The 27,295-nt window shown below is 47.4% G+C and overlaps 1 protein-coding gene across 4 annotated transcripts; it reads right to left on the bottom strand.

The window, feature by feature from the left end:
• Window positions 1-237: 237 nt before the first annotated feature.
• Window positions 238-15,970, bottom strand: THNSL2 (threonine synthase like 2). Of its 4 annotated transcripts, none has more exons than XM_042932963.1 (9): window positions 15,862-15,970; window positions 13,969-14,201; window positions 12,312-12,506; window positions 11,752-11,904; window positions 7,757-7,987; window positions 4,435-4,583; window positions 4,207-4,332; window positions 1,851-2,002; window positions 238-1,451 (listed from the first exon to the last, which is right to left on the bottom strand). In XM_042932963.1, exons 2-9 carry the CDS (start codon window positions 14,189-14,191, stop codon window positions 1,226-1,228), a joined length of 1,455 nt encoding a protein of 484 aa, XP_042788897.1. In that variant the 5' UTR covers window positions 14,192-14,201; window positions 15,862-15,970; the 3' UTR covers window positions 238-1,225. The 4 variants fall into 4 exon arrangements, with proteins under 4 accessions (XP_042788897.1, XP_042788896.1, XP_042788899.1 ...); XM_042932962.1 differs by lacking the exon at window positions 15,862-15,970 and adding an exon at window positions 15,578-15,855; XM_042932965.1 differs by lacking the exons at window positions 1,851-2,002; window positions 15,862-15,970 and having other exon boundaries at window positions 13,969-15,855.
• Between the last annotated feature and the right edge of the window lie 11,325 nt (window positions 15,971-27,295).

Below are 27,295 nucleotides of genomic sequence, written 5' to 3'. Positions count from 1 at the left end.
ATCCAGGGCAGAAGGCTTGTGTTGACTTTCACATGTTTGTGTTGGTCTCATTTCACCCTCCTTGATTCAGACAGGATGTGAACCCAGTAATACAACTAAACCTGCAACTATCTGTGTAGCGTGTTCAAGGTTAGGTTCTAGATCACTTCTGTCCATGGAAATGCAATGTGAGCCACAAAGGCGAGCCACATATATCACTTTAAACATCCTAGTAAAAGGAAAAGAAACAGATGGAACTAATTTTGACGATCTATTTTATTTAACCCAATACGTCAAAATATTATCCTTTCAACATGTGGTCAGTGTAAAATTATTCCCGAGGTACTTCCGATTTTTTTCGTTTGACGTCTTTGAAATCCAATATATATTTTGCACTTACGGTCTTTCTCAATTAGAACGCTAAATTTTCATTGGACATACTTACCTGTATTTAGACTTCATAAAATTGACAGCTGAAAAAGCCGATTCACATACTTGCATTTTTCTAACCACACTTAAAATTTTTTAAATAACGGAATCGAGTAATGTAAGAAGTCAAGACATTTAAATGTAAATCAATTAAAATTTTAAAAAATGAAAAATTCAGTGTGTTAGCCATACTAGTCACATTTCAAGTGCTCAGAGACCATATGGCTGGCGGCTACTGAGTCCGACAGGGCAGGGCTAGATCGTGAAAACAGTAGAAGCAATAAAGCATGCCCTCGTGAAAAGAAAGTACACCTCAAAATGGATAAATAAGAAATTACGTATCAACCTAAACTCCCCAGCTCGGGCTTCCCAAATTGGAGTGCACAGAGGACTTACTCAGGGAATTCGTAAGAACTGCAGACGTCCCTTCCCACCCCCCCCACCCCCCAAGAGATCTGCCTGAGAAGGTAGGGGGTAGGGGCCGGCAGTGTGCATTTTGAGGAGACCCAAGGGCCACACTTTGAGAACCATGGCACGGTTAGCGGGCATGCCGCAGCAGTGACGCTCCTGCACCATCCGGAACGCCCCGTCACACACACACATCCCCAGCCAGCATCTCCAGTAAGCAGGCACACCACCACCACGATGAGGACACAGAGCGGCTCCAGAACACAGCAAAGCCAGCTGGTCCCCAGACCGTGCTGAGCAACCTCCTGAGAACCAACTACACCAACTCTTAACGAGAAGGTGTGCAAAGCAGTTTAGAGGGCATGCCTCCCTGCGGTCTGGAGCCTGAAGGAAGTCAAATCCAGCCTGGCTACTCCAGAGCATTCAGGAAGTGACCCCTCTGCTGGCAGCTTATGTCCTCAATGGTGTTCCGAAGCATCAGCGTCCAGTCGTCACCCTTCCGCATCGGGGTGCAGCGTGTCCCCTTGCTCTCCAGGGCTAGGATCTCCGCGGGGGTCTCTGGGGTCAGCCCGGCAGCCAGGACAGCTTCTGGGAACTTGGCTGCAGAGGCGGGGGCCAGACAACACCGGGGAAGGCTATGGCATGGAGCAGGTGGGAACAGGAGGGCGGGTGGGAGAAGAGAGGGACAGATAAGGGAAGGAGAAGGCGAGGAGGGAGGAGAAGGAGGAACAGGGGAGAAAGAAAGAGAAAAAGACAGGCGCTTGGTACCTTGAACTTATCTCTGCAACGACACTGCTAGGGAAACTGCTCTTCTTTTTTGGAGGCCCAGTTCAACCACCACCTGTCACAGTGGCTGTCCCCAGAATACATCACACACCCTCCTCTGGGATCCCTGTTCCCGGGGCACTGTTCCACACAGCACCGGTCATGCTCAGTACAGCCATTTGTTCGGACTCCCATCTCCTCTGCTTGGGGGAAAGAAGGGCCCCTGAAAACCAGAGTACCCCAGTGACCCCGGAGCCCATGGCCTATACCTGGGCGGCTGCTGCTCTGTCTGTTGGTAATGGTAATTCACGGCCACGGCCGAGTGAGGGCACAGCAAGTACTTGTTCTCTTCCCAACAGCGAGCCATGGTCTGGGTGATGGCCTCATCCGACACTGACTCAGACGTCACTGCCCCTGAAAGCTGACGGGGCCCAGGGTCAGAGGAGGCGGGGGGTGGGAATCAGGTTTGGGGGTAACCCAGGGAAAGCGAGCAAAAACTCACTACAAAACATAGCCAGGCAACACGAGAGATTCAGATGAAGTCTTCAGACTAAGTAGCTCAGCTTCAGCTCAGAGAAAAAGCTGGTTCCCCAGGCTTCCCAGTTTTAAGTTGATTCACTCAGCTTGGGGGAAGGACCGTTCGAGTTTCAAGTCAGTGAATTTAGTAAGGATTAGCTCATGAATCAGCAAATTAGTATATACTCTTGTTCAACAAACCGACAAAACACAGAAGGTTAAGGGTAATCAAACATTCCTGGTGCCTTGTCTTTGGTGCATCCCTGTCCTGTGGGTGTAAGAAACATCTTCCAGTCAGTTCCCACCCAGCTCAGGTAGCACCTCCTCCAGGAAGCCTTCCCCTTCCACCCACAGACAGCAGAAGACTCCCTTCTCACTGTCCCCTCAGTGTGGACGGTTGATCTGATCATTCTCTGAAAATTTACTGCATGCTATTGAGGTGCCAAACACCTTGCATATACTTGACTGCCGCCATAGGGTGTTATAAATCATTTGTACAGCTACCTGTCCCATTAGGGTTCACAGAAGACAGAGAAAGTATTTTCTTTATCTTTGTACTTCCAGTATCTAGCACAGTTCCTGGATTACAGCAGATATGTTGAATGAATGAATGAATGAATGAATGCTGTTCCAGCAGATGCGATGTTTTGTACGTGTACAGCCAGGGAGAGAATGAAGAAGTGTGGGATCTGGTGTCTGTTTCCATGGAGCACCTCATTTACATGAGGAGAAGGACTGGGGATATCAACACGAACTGTTAACCAAGTAAGTTGACCTTTGGTTGTATTATGGTCAGAATGTTTACGTCCTCCCTCCCCCCAAGTTCATATGTTAAAAACTTAATCCCAACGTTATGGTGTTTGAAGGTGGGACTTTGGGAGGTAACGAGGTCATGAGGGTGAAGCCTTCATGAGTGGAATGAGTGCCTTTATAAGAAGAGGCCGGAGAGCTAGCTAAATGTCTCGCCATCATGTGAGGATACGACAAGACCCTGGCGGTCCGCCACTTCTACGAAAGTTGCTCTCGTCAGAACCCAACCGTGCTGGCACCGTGGTCTCAGACTTCTGGCATCCGGAACCGTGAGAGATAAATGTCTGTTGTTTATAAGCCACCCGGTCTCTGGTACTTTGCTATGGCAGTGCAAACGACGACAAGTTGCAGCACAAGAAAGATTGAAATTCCACTCTGGTCTGCGTGGGTGCCTAAACCCAGAGAACTGTAGCCAGTTCTGGGAACAACCCTTTAAGACTGACTTTGACTATGCAAAATTAGGTCACGGAAGGGACAGCTAAAGGGACCGGGAAGACGCAGCAGAGAAACAAAGATTCTCTTCAAGTATGGGAATCGGACTGCTCCCCAGTGCACAAGTCGGAAGGAGATTCCGGCTCAACATAAAGGACTTTGTAATGATTAGAGCTGATGTGAGCCAGTGAGGACCTGGTCACTGGATATACACACGGTCTGGATGACTTGGTGGGATGTGATAGAGAAAATTAAAGGCAATGTCAACATATGAAATCCTTTCTCTTACGTAAAATAAGTGGACCATCACTAGGCTACATTAAAATAAAAGCAATCCTTCCCAACCAGATTCCTACCACTCTGAAGAAATAAAATTTCTCCTTTTCCTTCAAAAAAAAAAAAAAAAAGCTCAACAGGCCTTTGTTCATACTGGATGGGCAAAGTGGCTTCCAATTGTTGCTACTACTGAAAATCGACAATAATGAATTAAAACAATTAACAGTGAATGTATTAAGCCCTATATTTCCAGGCAGTATACAACGTGTCTCATGGGCATTAATTGACTTAAATCTTCAACAATGCTGTGACAGGCATTCTCATTAGCCCTACTTTATAGACGAGTTTAAGAAACTGGCCCAAGGTTTCAAAGCTGGCTTAGAGCCAACCCCCGTCTGATTTGAACCAATGCTCTCTGCTGCCTCTCTTCATTCAACAAATTAGTCCCTGTAAAGAGACTGCAAAAAGGCCAGGCTCATAGCAGGTGCTCAAGAAACAGGTGTCCTCTTGCCTTAGACAGATTTTCAAGCCTACACTGGGTTTCGTGGTTACACCCTTTGCTTTCTCCGTGGGGTGCAACCGGGGACTGACCTTGCTATGCAGTTCCTTGGGTAGGCTCACGCTTTGGGTCCTTTCAAACTGCTCCATGAGGGCTCTTGTCACCTGACTGTTGGAGCCAGAGAGCAGCCAGAAGATTCTCTCCATGTTGTAGGGCACCTGGAAAGGCAGGGTGCCAGGGGCCACACTGATGTCAGTCCTTGTCCATTCCCAACCAATCAATAGCTGGGCCAGACCTGCACACTTTCCCACAGGTCCTACCTGAATGTCCATTGCTGATGCCAAGGTCTGTTCAACGGCCTCAGAAAGAGAGAAGTTGCCCTGCTGGACAGTCCTGTGGATGATGTCATTGCGGTTCACTGCCACGACAAGGCCGATAGGCAGGCCCATCTTCTGAGCAATGCACCCCGCTTAAGACAAGTGAAGAGAAGAACAAAAGTTTTCTCAGAGATGGCGCCCAAAGTACAAGAAATAAAATGAAATTCAGATAAACCGGACTCCACCAAAATTGAGAAACTTTTATGCTTTGGAAGATTTGTGCTTCAAAGGACACTCTCAAGAAAACAAAAAGGCAGCCCGCAGAATGAGAAAAAAAAATATTTGCAAATCATATATCTAATAAAGGACTTGCATACAGAATATGTAAATAACTCTTCTGACTCAACAATAAAAACACAAATAGCCCAATTTAAAAATAGGCAAATGTCAGGGCGCTTGCATCGGTTAAGCGTCCAACTTTGGCTCAGGTCATGATCTCACAGTTTGTGGGTTTGAGCCCTGCATCGGGCTCTGTGCTGACAGCTCGGAGCCTGGAGCCTGCTTCGGATTCTGTGTCTCCCTCTCTCTCTGCCCCCTTCCCCAATTCGCACTCTGTCTCTCTCTCAAAAATAAATAAACCTTAAAATTTTTTTTAAATTAAAAAAAACAAAAATGGGCAAAGGACTTAGACAAACATTTTTCCAGAAGCTATACAAATGGCCAATGAGAACATAAAAGAAATTCAGTATCATCAGTCATCAGGGAAACACAACCCCAAATCATAATGACATACTGTCTCACACCCATTAGGATGGCTAGAATCAAAGTATTGGTGGAGAAATGAAACCCTCATACATTGCTGGTGGGGATATAAAACGGTGCAGCTGCTTTGGAAAAGTCTGACGGTTCCTCAAAAAAGTTAAGCATAGAGTTACCATATGACCCAGCAATTCCACTCCTAGGTGTATATACTCAAGAGAAATAAATATAGGTCCACACAAAAACTTACACACCAATGTTTATAGCAGCATCATTCACAACAGTTTCAAAATGGAAACATTCCAGACATCAACATTAACTGATAAATGGACAAACAAAATGTGGTACATGCACACAATGGAATGGTATTCAGTCAGAAAAAGGAATGGAGTACTGATATGTGCTATACTATCGATGAAACTTGAAAACATACTAAGTGAAAGAAGCTGGACACAAAAGGTCACATATCGTATGATTCTATTATATGTAAAATGTTCACAATAGGCAAATTGATAGAGACAAAAGAGATCAGTGGTTGAGTTGGGGAAATGAGGGGGAAATGCAGAGTAGCTGCTAATGGGAATAGGGTTTCTTTCCAAGGTGATGAAAATGTTCTGAAGTTGACTGGGGGTGGTTGCACAAATCTGCACATATACTAAAAACTATTGATCTGTATACTCTAAATGGATGAATTGGGTTTTTTTTTTTCCATTTTTTAAATGTTTCTTTATTTTTGAGAGACAGAGAGGCAGAGAGGGAGAAACAGAATCCAAAGTAGGCTCCAGGTTCTGAGCTGTCAGCACAGAGCGCAACTCGGGACTCGAACTCATGAACTGTGAGATCATGACCTGAGCCGAAGTCAGGTGCTTAACTGACTGAGCCACCCAGGTGCCCCTAAATGCTCACTACTATTTGCAGAAGAGAAAATGGAGGTTCTGGGAAGTAGAAATGACCCACCCCAAGCCTGCCGAGTGGCACAGCAAGGATTGGAAAGAGGTCTAAGTCCAGAGCACATGGTCTTGCCCCCCGAAATCAGCCTCCTGGAAGCAGCGCCTCCAGACGGCACCTCCTGGAGAGGCCCCTTGGGAGGACGGAGCGGCGCCCTCGGGCCACCCTGGCTGCAGTTCCTGTTTGCACGGAACAAATAAGGAATCCCTCACCCTGAGAGAGGGAGAGCCCAAAAAGGTAACGACATACTTCCAGGGGTGGCCTATCTCTGGCAGGTCGTCAAGAGGAGTTAGGGATCACCACCCCACCCCAACGTCACCCTGAACTTTGCGAAAGCATGTTCACATTCTGTTTCACTGGATCTGCACGTAAACGTCATGATATCCGTGTACGGCAGAGGAGACGTGGACCCTCAGTAGGACCCAGGGGCTTAAGCTGAAACAGCTGGTTCCCGATGAAGCAGAGGTAGGTAGGAGCTACTGTGGTAGGCACTGGGGCACGTGCAGGTGGCATCACTCACCGGAGGGGGATGCACATGGGGAGCACGGTGGGCTTTACCCCGTGGGTGGTCACGGCAGCTGACCGATCCTTGCCTGACTGCCAGCTCCCCGTTCTTCCCATCCCCGTGTGAGTGGAAGAAGTCAGGAAGACTCCCGACCACTAAGACGCTTTCATGGTGTCACGTAAGCCATGCTTGGTGCCCATCGGAAGCGATGCCACCGACCGAACCATCAGAGACGGTAGTGCCCGTTAGAAGGCAGCCTGGCAAGCTCATGAGGACGCCGCCTCTGGAGCCAGCCTGCCTGGACGGCACTTCTGGCTCTGCCGCTGACCAGCGTGTAAGCAGGGGCAAGCTGGCCGAGCCCTCCGTGCCTCCACTGCCTCATTATACAGTGGAGATAACAGGACTGTCCTCCTCAGAGGCGCATGTGAGGATTAAATGAGTTGATACATGAGAAGCACTGAGAGCGGAGCCTGCTAGGTAGTAAGTGCTGGATAAATGTTTATCATTATTCCGGAAGACGATTTTAATGCCACGCAGCGGTACAGCCCTTCACCCTTACAAAGTTCACCCACACACGTGAAGACTCATGTGCACTTCGCAGTAGTCCTGAGAGATATGATAAGCTATCCGATGTTGCTTTTGTAGCGGAGCGGCTGAGTCTAAGGGACGGCCCCGTGGCCATGCAGCTGGGGCCAGAACCCCAAGTCCAGCCTTCTTTCCATCTCACACGGTCTCTGGGGAGTGATTCTAGGAGTGGGAACACGGTGTGCCAGGTGCCCTCACTGCAGGCAGCTGGCCGAGGCTGGGAGCAAAGTCCGTATCTCTGGAAGAGGGAGCTGCCAGGCCAGCACAGAGGTGAACTTTGATCTCATCTTCCCACATTCTCCTGAGCGGGGTGAGCCCATCCTTCCCTCCTGCAGCAAGAGGCCGGGATGTCCTCTCGGGGAATTAGGGGGAAGTTTGCTGAGGGCTTGCCTGTCACCTTCAGAGCCAGAGCGAGGACTCAATCTTCCTCCTCATAGTTGCAGCCGAGGGGGTGGTGGGAAGGACTAGGGCCACAGGCATTTTTCTGGAAAGCCCATTTCTGCCCCTGCAGCCCAGGGGTCTCCTTACCTGCAAGGTTACCTGCAGCCCCTGTCGGTACAACCACCTCCACGCGGGGCAGGGGGTCCATGTCTAAGGATGGCACGCACTGGAAATAAGCGAAGAAGTGGTGGGCCATTTGCACGAGGACCCGGGACCAGTTGATTGAATTCAGGCTCATCAGGTTGTGCTTCTTGACAAAAGCCACATCAGCAAACACAGCTTTGATCGGCTCATCGAGCTCATCGCTGTTGCCCTCCACTGTCAGGGAGAGAGTGGAGGGTGGCTCTCAGGAGCATGAAGAACCCCCAGGTGGTCAGCACTTGCCTGCAACAAGGCCCTCCCACACTGGGCCCATCCTGCCGGGACCTTCACTCGACCTTCGGTTTCTGCTCTCCCATGTCTTGGCCTGGACGCAAAATTAAGCAACTCAAGGAAAGAAACCATGTCTCGTGTTCTTGTGGTCAGATTTCCAACATTTCTACCACTATATAAGTTAGACATATAATGTCAGCCTTCTGGGATATTGGGAAAATGACTCCTCTTTGTAATCCGTGCCCACCTTCCCCGCTCTTTAGGAACAAGGAAAGATGGTTTATGAGGTCGTGAGGTGGCAAGAGGCTGATCCTTTCTTCACTCCACGGTCCTCTACCAGCGGGTGGGGGTAAAGAGTCACTGTTGCCATACGGTCTGCCCTTCTTCTCTCAGATCACAGAGAGGCATTCTGTTCCCTGCTCCTACGTGGTAGGGAAGCTGGCATGGACCTTTCTTCCATGAGCTGGGTGTGTACCCCATTTAATTTATGGATGAATTGCTCATTAAATTTATGGGTGAGTTGGCTACTAGTCCAAGTTGCATTCCTCAATCCAGCCCAACTAGCAATCAAGCCAATATGGATCTCTTATCTGAAACCTGGGTCTATTTCTCCTCTGGATCCAAACTTGGGATTTACCGTGGGAAGTGCCAGAGTAGGCACTGAGGTTGTTATTCATCCCACCCTTCGCACTGAGTAGCAGCAATGAGGCTAGGGGGCTGGCTCTAGATCCATGCACCAGGGGATGTGTGCTGGAGTTCCAGAAAAAATTCACTGCTCTTAAGACAGAGCCACAGGAAGAGAGACTTGGCTACATTAAGTAAGCACTACATACACAAGGGGGAAGGAGCCCTAGGACTGGGGAAGGCAGAGCAGAAAACACAGAGAATCTGGGTCCCTGTTGAGGGACTGTTGAGTCACTGAATCAACTATTCAGGAGCCCAGCCCACCTCTAGACTTCCAGTTACGTAAGCTGGAAAATATTCTTGTTCAAGCTGGTCTGAGTTAGATATTCTGTTACATCTGGCCCCAAACATCCCAAATAATGTGTACCTAGCACTTGCTGATTACTCTCTGCTTAAGAGGAACCAAGTATAGGGGCACCTGGGTGGCTCAGTTGGTTAAGCATCCAAATCTTGATTTTGCCTCAGGTCATGATTCCAGGGTGCTGGGATCGAGCCCCACGCTGGGCTCTGCTCTGACAGCAAGCAGATTTCTTGGGATTCTCTCCCTCTCCCTCTCCCTCAGCCCCTCCCCACCCCCACTTATGCTCTCTCTCTCTTTCAAATAAATAAACTTAAAAAAAGAGATTCTCTTTAAAAAAAACCAAGTATGAAATATATACGGAAATTAATGACTTTATTTTCTTTAATGTTTTATTTATTTTTGAGAGAGAGAAACAGAGCACAAGCCAGGGAGAGGCGGAGAGGGAAAGAGGATCTGTGCTGACAGAGGAGAGCCCTATGAGGGGCTCAAACTCATGTACCTCGAGATCATGACCTGAGCTGAAGTCGGAGGCTTAACCGACTGAACCATCCAGGTGCCCTGGAAATTAATGACTTTATAAAACATCAGTGTCCAACTCACAACAATCCAGGTGGTCCATCCCTACTCCCTGAGCTCACTGGTCTAAGGGAAAATACATACCCACTGTTAGCTCTGGAACTAACACACATCCTCCAAGAAACCAAATCAGAAGACTCCAGAAAGGAAAGGAAGAACCTGAACGGTGCTATTTAGAAATAAAAATTAATTTCTCTAAAGTCTGCTGCCTTATTTTCTTGAAGCTCAGAGCATGTGCACGACAGAAATGCCCCCTTGAGCTCCAGCAATAATACATTTATGACAGATTTGCACTCAATACCATTGACATTTCTACCATTATTTTACAAATGGGCACCATTCTTCACCCCATCGTCAGGAACCAAGCTTACATACGTGTCGTATTTTAAAATTTATTTTTCTTTTTTGAGACAGAGAGAGAGAGAGAAAGAGAGAGCAGGGGAGGGGCAGAGGGAGAGGGAGAGAGAGAACCTTAATCAGGCTCCCTGCCAAGCACAGAGCCTGACACGGATCTCGATCTTACAACCATGAGACTATGATGGTGAGATCATGACCTGAGCCAGAATCGAGAGTCGGACACTCAACCAACCGAGCCACCCAGGCTCCCCGACCCCCATGCCTTTAGATAAAAGTCTTCCAAAATCTGGTTCAAGGCAAGAAGGGAGTAGGTGGCAGACAGAAATACAAAAGGTTACTCTCTGCTTTGATTCTAGGCAAAGATAGCCCTGGACCCATCACTAGCAATTTCAGTGCTTAGGGTATAACAGAGACCCTCAGGAGCCCAAATATCACACATCAAAATTTTGCAATGAGTGCAGAAAAACGCACCAAATACGGCCAACCACCAAGGCTAATGTGTAAGATTTTGCCAACACCTGCATTAGCTAAACCCAGAACCTTTCACTGGGATGTGGATGTGCTTGTTAAAGGAAAGAGTAGAAGGGGCTTTTTGCTTACTTCTGAACAAATGGACAAAGGCTATTCATGCTACTCCCATGGGGAAGGTTTCTTTGCACTACGCTTTGCTCCTTGACAAAGCCCGTGTCCTATGCAAACATGCTCTATGGGATCATACCAGGAGACCAGGCAAGTTGTAGGAGGACTGTCTTCTGCCACCACATTTGCTCTCCTGCCAGGTGAGTGACCAAACGAGACCAGACCACTGGGACAGCTTCCCCAAGGCCACGGTGTATACAGTGTACAAAACCTCACCAAGACCCCTACTGCTCATATCCCCGCCCCTACTTTGGGGCTACCTGGGGTCTAGCTAGGTGTGAGAAGTGGAAATAAAAGTGTTCAGCTCCACTCAAGCTCACCCCACCCTTCCACAGTCTCGATTTCTAAAAAATAGATGTCCTGACATTAAAGGAGATAGTTTTTTGCGTTTCTGCAAATACAAAATGCCCAAATTCCTGATGTGGCTCAGGAAAGGGTGTCTCTAGCAATGGGTACCACTAACTGATTTCCTATTTTAAATACTTAGACCTGCTGGGGTGCCTGGGTGGCTCAGCCGGTTAAGCGTCTGACTCTTGGTTTCGGCTCAGATCAGGTTCTCATGGTTCACGGGTTTGAGTCCCACATCAGGCTCTGCACTGAGTGCATAGCCTACTTGGCATTCTCTCTCCCTCTCTCTCTTTCTTTCTCTGCTTGGGATTCTCTCTCCTTCTCTCTCTGCCCTCCCCTGCTCGCTCACGTTCTCGCACTCAAAAATAAATAAACATTTAAGAAATAATTATTTAACATTTGTTTGTGCCCTCTAAACTTCCCGTGTCCTGGAACAAAACCCAAGTCATTTGGCTCAGGCGAATGGGTCTGGTGGCTGCCTGTATATAAGGCACCAGGAGGTTGAACCTGCATAAAGGTGGCAATCTTTGGATTATGGTTTTCAGCCTACACTTCTTAGGTTGTACTGACAGTATTGGTCTGTGCACTCATCACCTCCAACAGCTTATGAAACCGTGTTGCCAAGAGCTTGCCCAGAGCTAAGCCAAGGCATATACCAACCTCATAACGGTTGAAGGAAGGAAAGGACAGAGAAAAGGCAGGAGGAAGAATGATCGACCAATCAACTGACCATTTTATTCCAGCTCATCTCCCCAAACAGACCCCCCCATGAGGCAGGGCCACGCTTTCCCATCCCAGCACTCACCTCCAAACACATGGACGTTCTCCCTCAACACTGTTGTCATCTGGAGCTCTTGAATCTTCGTGCAGTGGCCCTTGGGCAGCAGAACGATGATGTCCATGTTCTTTGCCCCTTGAACACTCTCAATGGCAGCACTCCCTGTGTCCCCAGACGTTCCTGGATAGGAAGCAAAAATAACCCTCTTCTTTAGAACAGGGGAGACAGAAAAGGAAAGACGTGGCCCCTAAAGCATGGCTGCCATGTGAGACAATGTCTATTTCAAATACCTGAAGAGTAGGAACCTAGTACTTAATCTGGGGTCCATTAACCTCCTAGAGATCCAGGGATAGAAATCAGGGCACCTGTGTACTTGGTACCATATAATCTTACATATTTTGTGTACTTAAAAAAATTATTCTGTGAAGTCTCCATAGCCTCCCTCAGACTGTCAAAGGGGCCAATGGCACAAGAAAAGGTTATAAACCCTGCCCTAGAAGAACCAGTAACACACCCTCCTTGAGAGACATCAATGACGGGCATCCTGTGGATGGATGCGGGCAAGTCAGGGCCCCCAAGGGGCTCACCTACGACCACAGTGACGTGCTTCTCCTTCTTCTCCAGGAAGTATTGCAGGAACTGTGCTGTACAGCACAGGGACAGGTCCTTAAATGCATATGTGACGCCATGCCACAGCTCCAACACGTTCAGCCCATTCCTCAGCCTGGACAGATGGACCACTTCTCTGTGGCGGAATCTGCTGAAGGCTTGGTCGATCAGACCTGTGAGGGGAGAGGGGTTGGATGGTGGAAGAAGGGCATTATCTCTTCTACAGGTTCTCTCTCTTGTCTCTTTACACTTTTGAATTTGAAGTTCCTATCTCCTGCTACCAGATGAGAGGGCAAAACATGTTTACCCCAAATGATACTGTATATGAATATAATTGCATAATCTGAGAAAGAAGTCTGAAAAGACATGAACCACACCGTCCATAGATTCCTCATAGTCATGCGCCCCAGAGAAGAGAAATGACACTATCAGACTTCCATTTTTTATTGTGTAAACTTCATTGTTTGCATTTCTTCTGTGTGTGTGTGTGTGTGTGTGTGTGTGTGTGTGAATGCCAACAGAAGTTTGATTAAACAATTGTGCAACAAACAAATCCATGTCTCATCTTTTCTAATGTTCCTTCCTTAAAAAAAAATTTTTTTTTGACGTTTATTCATTTTTGAGAGACAAAGAGGGACAGAGGGCAAGCGGAGGAGGGGCAGAGAGAGAGGGAGACACAGAACCGGGAGATCATGCCCCTGAGCTGATGTCAGAAGTTTAACCGACTGAGCCACCCAGGGACCCCATAATATTCCTTTCTAAAGAGAGGTTGTTCTTTATTTGTTTTTCCTATACTAAATCTCACATCTGTGATACCGGAACCTTGGGATGGTTTACATATAATCCTACCTAAGGCAGGCCACCTTAGGTAATGCTTCTCAAACTTTTCATTAGCAAACCAATCACCTGGGATCTTTAAATGCAGATTCTGGTTCAGTAGGCCTGAAGAAGTCTGAGAATTCTGATTAAGTGCCCAGGCAATGCCATCACTGCCATGAGACCACATTTTGAGTGGCCCTCTTCTTCCCAGCCCCAAGCTGTCACCATTATATTGTGATTATATCACATGTTTGACCCATGGACCAGCAATACTAGTATTTTCTGGACACTTGGTAGGAATGCAGAATTCTTGGGCCAACCCCAGACCTACTGAATCAAAATCTGCATTTTAACAGGATCCTTAGGGCAACCCATGGGTATATTCCAGTTTTGAGAGGAGCTGGTCCAGGATACTCTCAAAGTCCCTTCTAAAATTACCATTCAAGGCAATAAAACAGCAATCTGAGGGTCTAAGCGCTTCACATACAGGCAGGAAGCATCCCACTATTCAAGCATCTCAGGATGTTGGTGAAATGTCTAGTCTTGAAAAAGGTTTTGAACAATAAATGAAAGGGAAAAATTCTCTGCAGATGCCACGGGGCATTCATTTTATTGGAGATGGAAGGTGGAATGGAATGGATGAACTCTTTGGGGAGATTTCCATTTCTGGGATTCCAGAATCTGGAAAAAAAATCCGAAGTTTGGGAAATAGGACTAGAAACCTCCTAGGAGTTAAGTGATGGATTTGCAGCTCTGTGGGGGAGCTGGCTTGGCTGGGGAGTTAGGTGGGAGAGTAGGGAGGCTAGGGGTGCTCACCATTTAAGACATCTCTTGGAATGAGCTCAGGGCCGATGAAGAGGGTGCACAGCTCCTTTACCAGGCCGGGGTAGGACAGCGTACTCCACTGACGCAGGGTCTCTGTGCTCAGCTGGGGGAGCTCCTCGGGCATGAAGAGACCCCCATCAGAAGCATAGCCAGAGAAGAGGGCTCCCTCAAAGTCGACCCGGGGGGCCATTCCCCGAGTGCTGATGTACCGCATCCCTGGTGGCCTGCAGAGGGAAAAGTCCCAGAGGCACCTGCTCTCCAAGCTCAGCACCCCACAGAGAGAAGCTGAAGCATACACAGCACCCTCAGCTAGCCCCTAGACCACGACTCATTTGGGGTAGGCATCCCAGACTGAGAGACTGGAGCCCTGTTGAGTCTCATGCCAGCTTCATCCGGAATGTCCACATCATGGCCTCTCCAATCCAAATGAGGCAAATTCGCTGACCTTGGGAAAGGGGATACTGAGGCATTCGAGGGAAGGAGAAGCCTTGTGGGTCCTCACTGTTGAGGAATAAGGGAACTGGGGAAAGATAATAGCAATAATAAAGCAACTGCCATTTTGATAGCCCTCTTGATAAGGAGAGGACCACCATTTTGAGAAATGTCTGGGTCCACTTCTGTTCAAAAAATAGCCACCTTCAATGGTTTTACAGCATTGTTGTCCATAACCTAGTGGTTCCTCACTCTGGTAGTTTGTTGGGATCAACTTGGGAGCTATAAAAAAAATATTCCTATCTGGGACCCTCCCTGAACCCATCAAATTAGAACCCCTATATGAGAACTCCTTGGGTGAGTCTATCGTGCAGCCAGGGTTAAGAATACAGGAACCAACTTATCCCACTTTGCCCACGACCTTCCCAGTTTTAAAACCGGAAGTCCCCTGTCCCAGGAAACCCCTCAGTGGTAGATAAACTAGAAGGATTTGGTCAAGCTAATTGAAAACCAGTGCCCTACTTCTCAGCCTAACCCTGGAATAGTTAGAAGTGCTGAAAAGCTACCCTTAATACTGTCTAGCTAAGGCTGACTGGCCCTGGGTGGGTTCAGGACTCTGACTGGGGTTGTGGACAGGGGGAGTGCCCAAGGGCACCCAAGGGCTAACTCTGGTTACAATGTCACATAAGTTAGTTTCTCAGGAGCCCGGTGTCATGTTGAGGAGCTGAGCTTGAGCTCTGAATACCTTTCTCTGGACCATGACAGTGAATTCAGGAGGTCTGGTTTTAAAGCCCCAAGGCCAGGAAACAGTGCAGGAAGGGCCCAGCGAGGCGAAGAAATTTTCTGATAAAGGGCAGGGCAGGGCCGGGACTTGGACCCCAGCAGCTGAGTCTCTGCCCTCCGAGCCCAGACTGGGCCCCTCAGGGTGGAGGCTCCAGCAGGCTCAAGGTAGGCCCCTGCCTGTCTAAGGTCACCGGGCACCAGTCTTCGGCTATCCAGGCCGTGGGTCAGGGAAGGAGGTTTTGATAAGGTCTGCAGGATAAGGCACGCTCCCAGCCTCTGAAAACACTTCCCAGTGTCCGAGTACCGCAGAGCCCCTACGGAAGGCTCCAAGCCTCGGAAACCCTCGACCCTCCCAGGTCCTCCAAATCTGAGCACAGTGCCCCACCTAGACTACGGAAGGGGGCAGGGAGGCCGACACAGCCACGCGGAAGTCAGGGTTGAGCGAAACCGAGAGAAGTTCAAACGCGCAGACAGACCGCTACCGATTACCGCGGGGCGGGCGCCTCGATTCGCCAGAAGCCGACGCGGGGAGGAGATCCGGCCTGGGAGGGGGGAGGTTCGGCCGCTGGGGCGGGGATTGGTCACCGCGGCGAGCGAGCGGCGCCACCCCGGATCCCGGCCCGGAATCGGCTGGCTTGGGCCGGGTGTGTGTGGGGGGGGGACGGTTACCGGGTCCAGGACGCGGGCGGCGGCGGCTGGCGGGCGGCGGGGCCGGGGCTCGGCCTTGCGCGCTGGACTTGGCCGCAGGCCTCAGGCTTCTGCGGGCGAGTGAGAAGGGCCGCGGGGGAGTGAGGCCGAGCGCGGAAGAAAGCGGCGCGGGAAGAGGGGGAGGAGGGCGCCAAAGGGCACGGCAGTGAGGGAGCAGCTCACTTGGCATGTTTTTAAGGCACCTCGCTAATCACTTACATTCAGTCTCTTAATCTTCATCGCAGCCCTAGAACCTTATTTTTTCAGATTAGAAGACAGAACAAGATGGAAAGAAGAAGCCCTTATCTTTGGGCTTTATGCTTCTCACCTGCAAAATCAGACGACTGGACAAACTCCTTGTTCCTGAGACTGGGGCTAGCACATTAGGAATTCGGAATCCACACGGACACATGGCATTATTTTAGCTCGACTGTTATTTGTCAGAAAACACTTTTTAGCAAGTACAGATCTAGTCTAGAGTGAAGTGCCTCCCCAAAGAATTTTTTTTAAAAAAGAAACAAGACACTTGAAAAACTGTCCTCCAGATATGACAAATGCCCCTGGATTCATATTCGTGCTTCTGGGTCCCAAGCCACATTGGAGGCAAAGTTTGCCGAGCTGCACAGATGTCAGCTAAGATTTAGTCTGTGCCTCTGGGCTGGGCCTGGTCAGTGTAGCAGGCCCAGCTGGGACTCATGGGGACAGTGGACTTGGATGGCTGCCCTCCTCCTTTCTTCCTCCTATCTATGACGTTCTCCTAACCCTGTGGTCTCTGCTTACTCAAGTTACCTCTCTCCAAACTTTGGCCCACACGTGCTCATTTGACATATCTACACGAGTCCACGTACCTGCCATTGGCCAACTCTAGTCTGGATGGGTCTCAGATTCCAGAAGGAGAGAGTCTGACTAGCCCCTGTTCAGCTAATGGACGGTGGTCATGGAGTTCACATATATGCCAGGGAGCCATTCCCAGAGAAGGATACAGGCCAGGCAAAACCCCCAAGGGTATCCATCCCTTATATCAGGTATACAAAGGCCAGGAAAACTGAGGCACCTGGCAAAGAGGCCCTAAGACACAGCTGTGTTTGTTACAATGCTCGTGACCAACCAGGATGGAGTTTCAAAAACTCCACAAGGACAAAAGTAGCTTCCACAGAGTTCTGCCACCAGGCCAGACTCCCAGAGGCCTGCAAGACTTCTTCATCATTCTGTAAGCAGAAGGGGAGGCCAGAAGCTCTTCTATAAATCGTCTGACTCCCTCAGAAAGGAGAGAAGCCTTTTGCTCAGGGAAGAAGAGGTCTAATTTGTTAGGAATTCCTGGCCCAGGACATTCAGAACAATGCAGCTACAGAGAATAAAAACTTCTGTGCAGACTATGAAGAGAACAGAATTCTGAATTCTAAGCAGGAATAGTAGGAATGTGGCGTTCTCGGAGACGTTTGCACTAGACCACCGTTTAGTTTTTATGAGATGAAAAATTGTTCTTATTTATTTATTTTGCTTTCTGACCTTACAGATTTGAGTGCGTAGCCATTTGTGGCCTTGAAGCCAATGATTTTCAAAGCAGAGCCCCAGGGCCCCTGCGGTGCTATTTTCTTCCATGTGTCCTTACAAAGTCCTCTAAGGGAAGCTTCTACAAGACTGTGAGCACAGCAGATTTACCGTGGTCTCCATGCAGTGGGATGTAGGAGCTAGGGGCCAGAGCCCTCTGTAAAGATTAGAGAACACACAGGATGCTGGAGGAGCAAGTGACCTGCCAGAAGCCTGCCAGCCATTTGTGCAGAGCACAGGCGAGCACTCAGGCTTTTTCTGGAGTTCTGGTGAGGCAAGGCAGCAAGGCAAAGAGGAGAAAAGATGGCATTCAGAGACACATGCCTGGTATCTCTGAGCATTTTGACCTCCTAAATTGAGAATTGTTTTACATAATGTGTGCAATAGTTGTTTGAGGAGAGGGGGTGATATTTAAGCTCAAGTGCTCTGAATCACCCTCATTCTTCTGAGTTCCTGACTCTGTAACTAAGAGTTTCAAATAAAGTCTCAAATTATCAAGAGAAAACTGACGAGTATCATTCCAACTACCTTTCTTTCAGAAATGGACAAGTGGATCCTAAAATTTATATGGAAATGCAAGGGACTCAGAATAATCAAAACAGTCTTGAAAAGAAATTACAAAGGCAGAAGACTTATACTTCCTGAGTTGAAAACCTGGTAAAGCTGTGGTAGTCAGGACAGTGTGGTGCTGACATGAGAATAGACATACAGATCCACGGAATAGCATTGATAGTCCAGAAATAAACCCATACACATATGGCCAACTGATTTTTAACAAGAGTGCCAAGACTTTTCAGTGGGGAAAGAATAATCTCTAAATCAATGATGATGGGATAACTAGACATCTACATGCAAGTGGGTGAATTTGGACCCCTATCTCACACCGCATGCAAAATTTACATCAAAATGGACAGACGTAAATGTAAGAACTAAAATGGTAAAACTCTTAGAAGAAAACTATGCTATAAATCCTCATGAGACCTTGGATTAGGCAAAGGCTTCTTAGATATGAGACCAACATCAAATGCAACAACAAAACAGACAAATTGGGCTAACCTTTGTGCATTAGAAGACACTATTAAAAGCAAGTGAAAAAGCAACCTACAGAATAAGAGAACATGTTTGCAAATCACAAATCTGCTAAGAGTTGAGTCTCCAGAATATATAAGAAGCCCCTACAACTCAATAATAAAAAGACAATCTAATTTAAAAATGGGCAAAGGACTTAGATCTACAAATGGCCAAGCACATAAAAAGATACCATTAGTAATTAGGAAAATGCACATCAAAACTAGAATGAGATGCCGCTTCGCACCTACTAGGGTGGCTTGCGTCGGAGAAATTGTGTTGGTGAAGATGTGGAATAATTGGAATCCTCATACACACACCGAGACCCATTGCTGGTGGGAATGTAAACTGTCTAGCCACTTTGGAAAACAGTTTGGCACTCCTCAAAATGTTAAAAGAGTTACTTGATGACCCATTCCATTCTTAGGTGCATGCCCAAGAGAATTGAGAACATATCTTCAGACAACATCTTGAACACAAATGTTCATGGCAGCATTATTCATAATAATCCCCAAATGGAAACAACCCAAATGTTCATCATCTGATGAATGGATAAACAAAATGTGGTATATCCATACAATGGAATATTATTCAGCACAAAAAGAGATACTATAGCATGGATGAACACGCTATGACACGGATGAACTTTGACAACATTATGCTAAGTGAAAGACAGACACACAAGTCCAAATCTTGTATGGTTCTCTTTATATGAGATGTCCAGAATAGGAAAATCCATAGACACAGAAAGGAGAGTAGTGGTTTCAAGGAGCTGGATGAAAGGAAAATAAGGAGTGACTGCTAATGAGGACAGGGTGTTTTTAGGGAATAATTTAAGTGTTCTGGATTTAGACAGTGGTGATGGTTGCACAAATTTGTAATATACTCAAAATACTGAATTGTACACTTTAAAGGGTGATGTTTTTTAAAGTTTATGTATTTATTTTGAGAGAGAGAGAGCACATGTGTAAGCCGGGGAAGGGACCGGAGAGAGGGAGAGAGAGAATTCCAAGCAGGCTCCACGGTCAAGGGAACTAATCTCACAAACTGTGAGATCGTGACCTGAGCCAAACTCAAGAGTCGAACGCTCAACCAACTCAGCCACCCAGGCGCCCCAAAAGGGTGATTTTAATGCTATGTGAATTATATCATAATAAAAAAAATGCAAAAAACCATAAACACTAATTGGCTAGGAGTCAGGGCAAGTTATCCAAAAGAGCTGTCCAGAGAGAAAAGCTTTGATGGCCTGACAGGGCAGACTGAGCCCTGAGAAGGGGCACGCTGTTCCCACTGGGAGTACAAAACAATCAGAGTTTTGATTCAGACATAATCTAATCCATCAGCGAACAACTTTAGAAATCCTTTCTAAAAACTCAGAAAAGAACAAGCAAGCCTTTTCCGATGCTGGAAGTTTCCTCTGTGTAGTTAGTATGCACTCTTTTCTGCTCTTCTAAATATAGTCTTCCATTGCTAATTTACTTAGAATAGCAGTCAATGGGGCATAATTAATGCAGGTCAGAGATACCTTTTACCACTCTGATATCTGGTCTTACTCCATAACTTTTGAGAAACCTGCAGAAAATGCTGAAAAGGGTACAAATAGTTCTGCAGTTAATGTCACTTCAGGTGGTACTTTCTTACCATCTGAGCAGAGTGTGCATTTATAAGAGATGTTTGTTATAAGGACTGGATGCTGGTTTCTCGGTCGTGTCTTTTCCCTCCCCCTGGCCCGTGCTGAGCATTGCTCTGTGTGCATGAAAGCATCTGTGCCAAGTTCAAAGGTACTTTTGTTCATGCAAATAGGAAATCATGCGTACCCAATGATCTCCACTGAAGCAGAATTAAGTAAAAGCCCGGACTCATGTTCCATTATTTCGAGACCATTGCCCACACTGACCCTGTGTGTTCTGCATATTTTCTCAGAGTGGTAATAATTGTAAATTGCTTGTACAGTTCCGCAGTCATGGGTATCGTTGGCTGTCAGGATGGGAGGTCTTGTGCCCGCCGTATGTGGACTTGGATACGTCACGTCACGGGAGCGGACTCTTGTTGCTTTGTTCTGGGAGGGGACCTGGCTCCATGCTGCCCGACAGGTGCTGGACCTGCCCTTTGCTCCTCCGCTCTCTCAGCTGGACTCACGTTTCCTAAGAATCTTCACATATGTTAGCCCATTTACCCACCCAGTCACCACGTCATTTCCAATTTTCAGGAGCTGAGACTCAGCAAGATTGTGGCCTGCCTAAGGGCACGCGATGAGACAGCAGTACGTCCGGGATTCACCCCCAATTCAGCATCCAATTTCCCTTTCATCTCGCCACCAGTCTAAGTTGCTTGGGACTTGGAAAAGATGTTTTCCATTGATGAGAAATTCTGAAAGTCTGGGAAAGATAGCGGTGTAAGAGCTACCTTACAAACATCCTGGGACAGACCACCGCGAGATGCTTGACCAACACCCACTTTCACCTACTCCTCTGATGTGGCAAGATGTGCAGTTAGAAACGTCACGTGTGCCTCAAACTTCTCTGCCTTTAGGGGTGACCCAGTGGCCAAGTTCGGGCCAGTGAGATACAAGCTAAAAGCTCTGGGACAGTTTCCAGGACAGCTTTTATAAGGAATAGACCCAACTAGTGCCCCTGGGACTCATTTGTTCGTTAGCCTGGTGTTAAGTCGGAAACCGCGAAGGGTCTGAGACGTCACCCTGCCTGGAAGCTCACAGGCTGGCCTGCCACACTTTAGGTATATCTCCTGATGGGAGACATGGGGTTTTCTGGATCAGAGAAACAGTTGATCGTTCCCTGGAAAAAGCAGCCAGAGCAGCATCTTAGCACTAGTTCGCACACCCCCAACCCCCAGGGGAGGACATGGCAAGAACCCGATGTTACTGCACATGCCATGGGGTTGGCATCACAGTAGAGGAGCCCTGAAACTAGGCGTTTCATAGGCTGTTGGCACATCTGCCCATTGAGATGACTCATTAATCCTCAGTAGTTCTCGTCACTATTAGAATTTGGTTCTGAGCCCACATGGCCCAAGAGATTTCTCTGACCTGGACCCTGGGCCCAGCACCACCCACTCAAGCTCTTAATACTTGCCAGTTTGGGTAGGTGTGACAGCCACCTCTCTTTTCTAGGAGTGAGATGGCAGATACTGTTTGTCACTTCAGAATGGCCTCCGAGCACCCTCAGAGCTCACCCCCCCCGCCGTCACCATCATATCACCCTGTTCCATTGTCTTCGTAGCACTTACTGCATCAGATTTATGTGCTTCTTGGCTGTTTTCTCCTCTCTCTATTCTAATAGAAGCTCTTCGAGGACACAGACCTTATTTGTTGTATCCACCACTCTCTCCCTGGCACCTAGAACAATCACCAGCCACACTAAGTACATGCTTATTGGATGAATGAAGAAAATGCTAGAAAATAAAAGGTTTGCTTGAATTGTCAGCCACCTAAATGTCATTGGTTACTCCTTTAGTAAAGGCCAGCCTGCAAAAGTTGATTGGAGACTGATATGAAATTCTATAATTGGGGACGCCTGGGTGGCTCAGTCAGTTAGGCATCTCAGTCTCCGTATCGGCTCAGGTCATGATCTCACCCCACTTTGCGGTCTGCACCGACAGCATGGGAGTCTGCTTGAGATTCCCTCTCACCCTCTATCTCTGCCCCTCCCCTGCTTACATGCTCTCTCTCTCTCAAAATAAATAAATAAACTTTAAAAAAATCCCATAATTGGTGGCTAAGCTAACCATCCTGGAAAACAGTGGTTAGCAAAGACATTTTCAAGCTTCAGAATGAGAACACGTTTTTGGGGTTTTTTTTTTTTTTTTTTTTTTTTTTTTTTGCTTTTTTCTTTGCAGATCGAGAACTAGAAAATCTGCATAGACTGAAGTGGTCTCTAATGTAGAAAAGGAACCTGCAGCTGCATAACTTTCTTCCTCTGGGTGAACCAAACAACCATTTCCTGTGGCCCCAATCCGAGTGTAGACCCTATTCTAAGAATACATACTGTCACCTGTTGATAGTGTTAGATCAGTGGTTCTTACACTCCCGGGTGTATAAATATCATCTAGGCCTATGCTTTTCAAACTTGAACATGCAAAAGCTTCACCTGAGGATTTTTAAAATGTGGATTCTAACTCAGTAGATCTGGGATGGGGCTGAGATTCCCAGGTGAGACCAATGTTGCAGGTCTGAGGACCACACTTTGGATAGCAGGTACCTAGAAAGTTTGTTTAAAATGCAGATTCCAGGGCTCAATCTCCAAGATGCTGATTCCCAAGGTCAGTAGGAGGGGCCCAGGAATCTTTATTTTATTTAAAAAAATTTTTTTAATGTTTATTTGTTCTTGAGAGAGACAGAGCATGAGCAGGGGAGGGGCAGAGCGAGAGAGGGACACAGAATCCGAAACAGGCTCTAGGCTCTGAGCTGTCAGCACAGAGCCCGACGCGGGGCTTGAACTCGCGAGTCATGAGATCATGACCTGAGCCGAAGTCAGACACTTAACCGACTGAGCCCCGCAGGCTCCCCCCAGGAATCTTTGCTTTTAACAAGTGGCTCAGGTGATTCTGGTTCAAATTGTCTGTTGATATATTTAGAGAAAGTTTGCATTTGACCATTGTAAGAAAAAAACTCAAGAAGAGTGATGAGCTAACAAGCTGCCTTCAAGAAAAGTAGCCAATGGCAGCTGGAGAAATAGGAAAAGGCTTTGGGCAAGGGTAGAGAGGGGGCTCTTTATGGATACCCTGTCACGGGTGGTGAGGAAGAGTGACGGAATATAACGCTCACAATATAGTCTTTGCCAATGGTCCTTGTTGAGCACCTGAAAATGTCTAACTGAAGTTCAGGAATGGGTTAGTGAAATCTTGATACCGGGCATGGCATCATTCATGACAATAGGCCTGGGTTTGTACCGAGGGAAAAAACTGATCGACTGTTCTTTATCACAGGCAGTGAGAAATATCGGAGTATTCAGTCCTAACTCCCTCCCCTACATACTCCCTTTTGCTCTTTCTGCTCTGGCCACTGTGGCACCTGACAGTGCCTCCATGCATCAGACATTGCATGACCTTGTGCTCGGGCCTTTGCACTTGCTTCTTCTGCCCAGAATGCTCTTTCCAGAGAGTCCTTCCCTCTTGGTGCAGTCAGGTGTCCTAATTACAAAGGGCTTCCGTAATCCCTTGGTCTAAAGCAATGGTTCATTATCCCCCTGCTTGGCTTTACTCTTCTGCAGAAACTTATCACCACTAGACACTGTAGAGGCCATTGGTTTCTCCTCACCGTAAGAAAAGCTTCCAGAAAAGCAGGGAATAGCTCTGTTCCATTCCCTTGATTTATCGCCAGTGCTTAGAACAGTGCCTGTCATATGATACATGCTCAATAAAATATTTGCTTCAGGGTCAAGGAAGCCATGGCTGCATATTGGAGATCTTGGCCCCTCTCTGTACCCCAGTACCTTTAATTCCTCCTGGTGCCTCCAGACCCAAAAGTCCTTACCACCACCCTGATGTGGATACAAAAAAAGCAGTTAACAGTCTTTCATGACGAATGCTACTCTGAGTGTGGCTACGTGTGGTTTTTGACAAATCTGAGAGAGACAAAATAGGGCAAGGTCAGCACAGAATTTATTCCTTCAGGGGAATAGAAAACTATAGGTGAACTTCAATTTGACACAGGTGTCACACAGGCCATTTGGATGGCATAGGTCTGGGTCACACGGAACAAGCCTGAGACAACATAGGACAGGAAGTTAAGAAACCATGAGTCTGGTAGGCCAGCGGTAGATTAAGCCTAGGCTGGGAGCAGATGTCGACTTTCTAGAACAGGAGTCCACAAAGTATGGCCCATGGGCCAAATCTGGTCCATTGCCTGTTTTTGTAGATAAAGTTTTACTGGAACCCAGCTGTGCCCATTCATCTGAGTATTGCAGATGGCTGCTTTTGCACTGTGGAGGCTGCAACATAGACCATATGGCTGGCAGAGCCTAAAACCTGTCCCTTTACAGAAAAAGGTTGCCTGCCCTGGTTTAAAAGATTTTTCCTAAGTGGCTCAGTTAAGCGTCCGACTTCGGCTCAGGTCACGATCTCACGGTTCGTGTGTTCGAGCCCCGCATCGGGCTCTGTGCTGACAGCTCGGAGCCTGGAGCCTGCTTCAGATTCTGTGTCTCCCTCTTTCTCTGCCCCTCCCCTGCTCACACCCTGTTTCTCTCTCTCAAAAATGAATAAAAACGTTAAAAAAAAAGATTTTTCCTATGTAGAATTACAGTCATGGAGGCAAAGGTGGGCAGTCTTTATGTGAACACTCTGGTGGAGACTCAGAACTTGTTGCCTCTGTGTCTCACGACAGGACTTCACAAGAAGAGTCAGGAAATCACCTGCTAAGGGGAAGGCAGGCAGGCGCTGGGACCAGGAAACAATGCAAGTCACATAGGGACACAGAGGCAAGAGGAACACTTCATTTAAAAAAAAAATTTCTTTAATGTTTATTATATTTGAGAGAGACAGAGAGAGAGAGAGAGACAGAGCACAAGCAGAGGTGGGGCAGAGAGAGAGGGAGACACAGAATCCGAAGCAGGCTCCAGGCTCCGAGCTGTCAGCACAGAGCCCGATGCGGGGCTTGAACTCACAAACCATCAGATCATGACCTGAGCCGAAGTCGGACACTTAACCGACTGAGCCACCCAGGCGACCCAAGGAGAACACTTTAAAGCGCAGGCTACATTTAAAAAACATAGATACTGAGCTGAGCTTGCCTGAAAGGAGTAGGAGGACTGGGGACACTTGACAACGTGTACCCCAAGCTGTGGGAGGGGAGGAGAGAGCGGCATGCTCCCCCCAGTGTAGAAATGGGGCGAGTAAGTCAGGGCTTGAAAGAGACGGAGGCTCCTGGGGGCAGACCTTAGGAACACCACAGCGTCTTCAGGAATCGCATGTGATTCTACAAATGTGGGCCTTTATACTCCCACATGGGTTAAGCATTGGATACGGCTGCCCCGGGAGGAGGTGTGACCTTGGGCCAGAATGGTACAGTCAGTGCCCACAGTTGTATCTCCAGCTGATACAAATCCCCAAAGAAGGCTGTGGCCTGAAGGCCTTGTCCCAGCAGTTCCCAGCAGCTGGGGAAGAAGCTCTTTCTTCCTGAAAGAGGAGATGGGCTGAACGTCACGCATCCACTCCATTTAGAAAATGACTTAAGAGGGGTAGATGTTTCATTCTCTTGGGACTGACTTTACGAAGGTGATAGACATTTACTCTGCCATTCACTCATTTTTTATTTTAATGCTGATACATAATTATACATATGGCGTATGATGTGTAATTATACTCCATATATATTGCACACCTACAAAGTTCTAGGCACTGGGCCAGTCTCTAAACATAAAACAAGACCTCTGCCCTTCAGGACCCCGCAGTGTGGGGAGCAGAGGGAGAGGGACACACACAGCCCAAATGAGAAGCGCTTAAGGGAGCAAGCCCGAGCGTGGCTCAGCCCAGATTGTTGGGGCTCAGGAGTCAAACCCAACACCTCGTGGAGGAGGTGGCCCCTGGTCCAGCTTCTGTGACTCGGGTTTGCAGCTATACGTACAACAGAAGAGGGCTTCTTTTCACCCACTCACGCCAGGCAGGAAGTAGATACAGGGCATTTGGCTCCCTTCTCTCTTACCTGGTACCAACATCCTGAGCTCCACCTCTGGTTCCTGGATCCGTCATAAAACATAGTGTTTACATTCAGTGCCACTAGATGGCAGTATTGGGTCAAAAGAGCTGCTACAACGGCCCTCTCGCAAAACCACCCCCAGTTTGGGTTTTGGTTTATCCTGGGGGTGAGCTGGGTGGGAGTGGTGGTGAGTTCCTGGGAGTGGTGATAGGATTTTCAAAAAAAATTTTTTTTACTTTAATTCATCAAATTGTATATGGCATATATATTTATGTGCCCCAAAGGATTAAAAAATCAAGCAAATAGAGTATTTGCTCTCCAGAGTAGATTGAAATCACTGCTCCATGTTTTCCTAGAAAATTGGCAAACTGAAATTTTGCCATGGGAATGATCTTTTCTTACCACGTCCTCCTTACCTTCTGGCCAGGTACCAAGTGTACACATTGGTGATGTTATACTTCATTTTTTTCATGATCTTCTGTTGACACCATCTCCTAACACTTTTGCCTGTTCCCCCAGCTTCTTTCTCTAAGTAGATGATGGTTGGAAAGCAGCTATTGTCTAAAATGTTTATGATATGTTAGAATCAGAAGATAGTTTGGACCTTCCCTGATAATTTACAGATGGAAACCAGAGTTGGGAGTCTCATCTCCAAAGTCACCTGGTTCATTTCTCAGTAATCCCCTTTCGATGGGATTAAAATTCTCATTTCTTATTAACTAAGACAGTATGGTCTCTGTTTTTCTTAACTTTAGGGAAATGATTTTTTTTTTTAAAGTGTTTATTTAGGGTGCCTGGGTGGTTCACTCAGTTAAGTGTCGACTTCGGGTTTAGGTCATGATCTCAAGGTTCCTGAGTCCAAGTCTGTGCTGACAGCTCAGAGCCTGGAGCCTGCTTTGGATTCTGTGTCTCCCTCTCTCTATGCCCCTCCCCTGCTTGTGCATGCTCTCTCTCTCTCTCTTGAAAGTAAATAATCAGACATTAAAAAAAATTTTCTTTTTAATTTTTTCTATGTCCCTCCCCTGCTCAGGCTCGGTCTCTCCTCTCTCAAAAATAAAATGTTTGATTACTGATTTTTGAGAGAGGAGAGAGAGACAGAGCGCCCTGAGGGACAGAGAGACAGGAAGAGAATCCAAAGCAGGCTCC

This window comes from Panthera leo, chromosome A3 (genome assembly GCF_018350215.1).
Source record: "Panthera leo isolate Ple1 chromosome A3, P.leo_Ple1_pat1.1, whole genome shotgun sequence".
NCBI classification, from domain to species: Eukaryota; Metazoa; Chordata; class Mammalia; order Carnivora; family Felidae; genus Panthera; species Panthera leo.
Note: the sequence above shows the minus strand (reverse complement) of the source record. Positions and strands in the feature narration are given on the sequence as shown.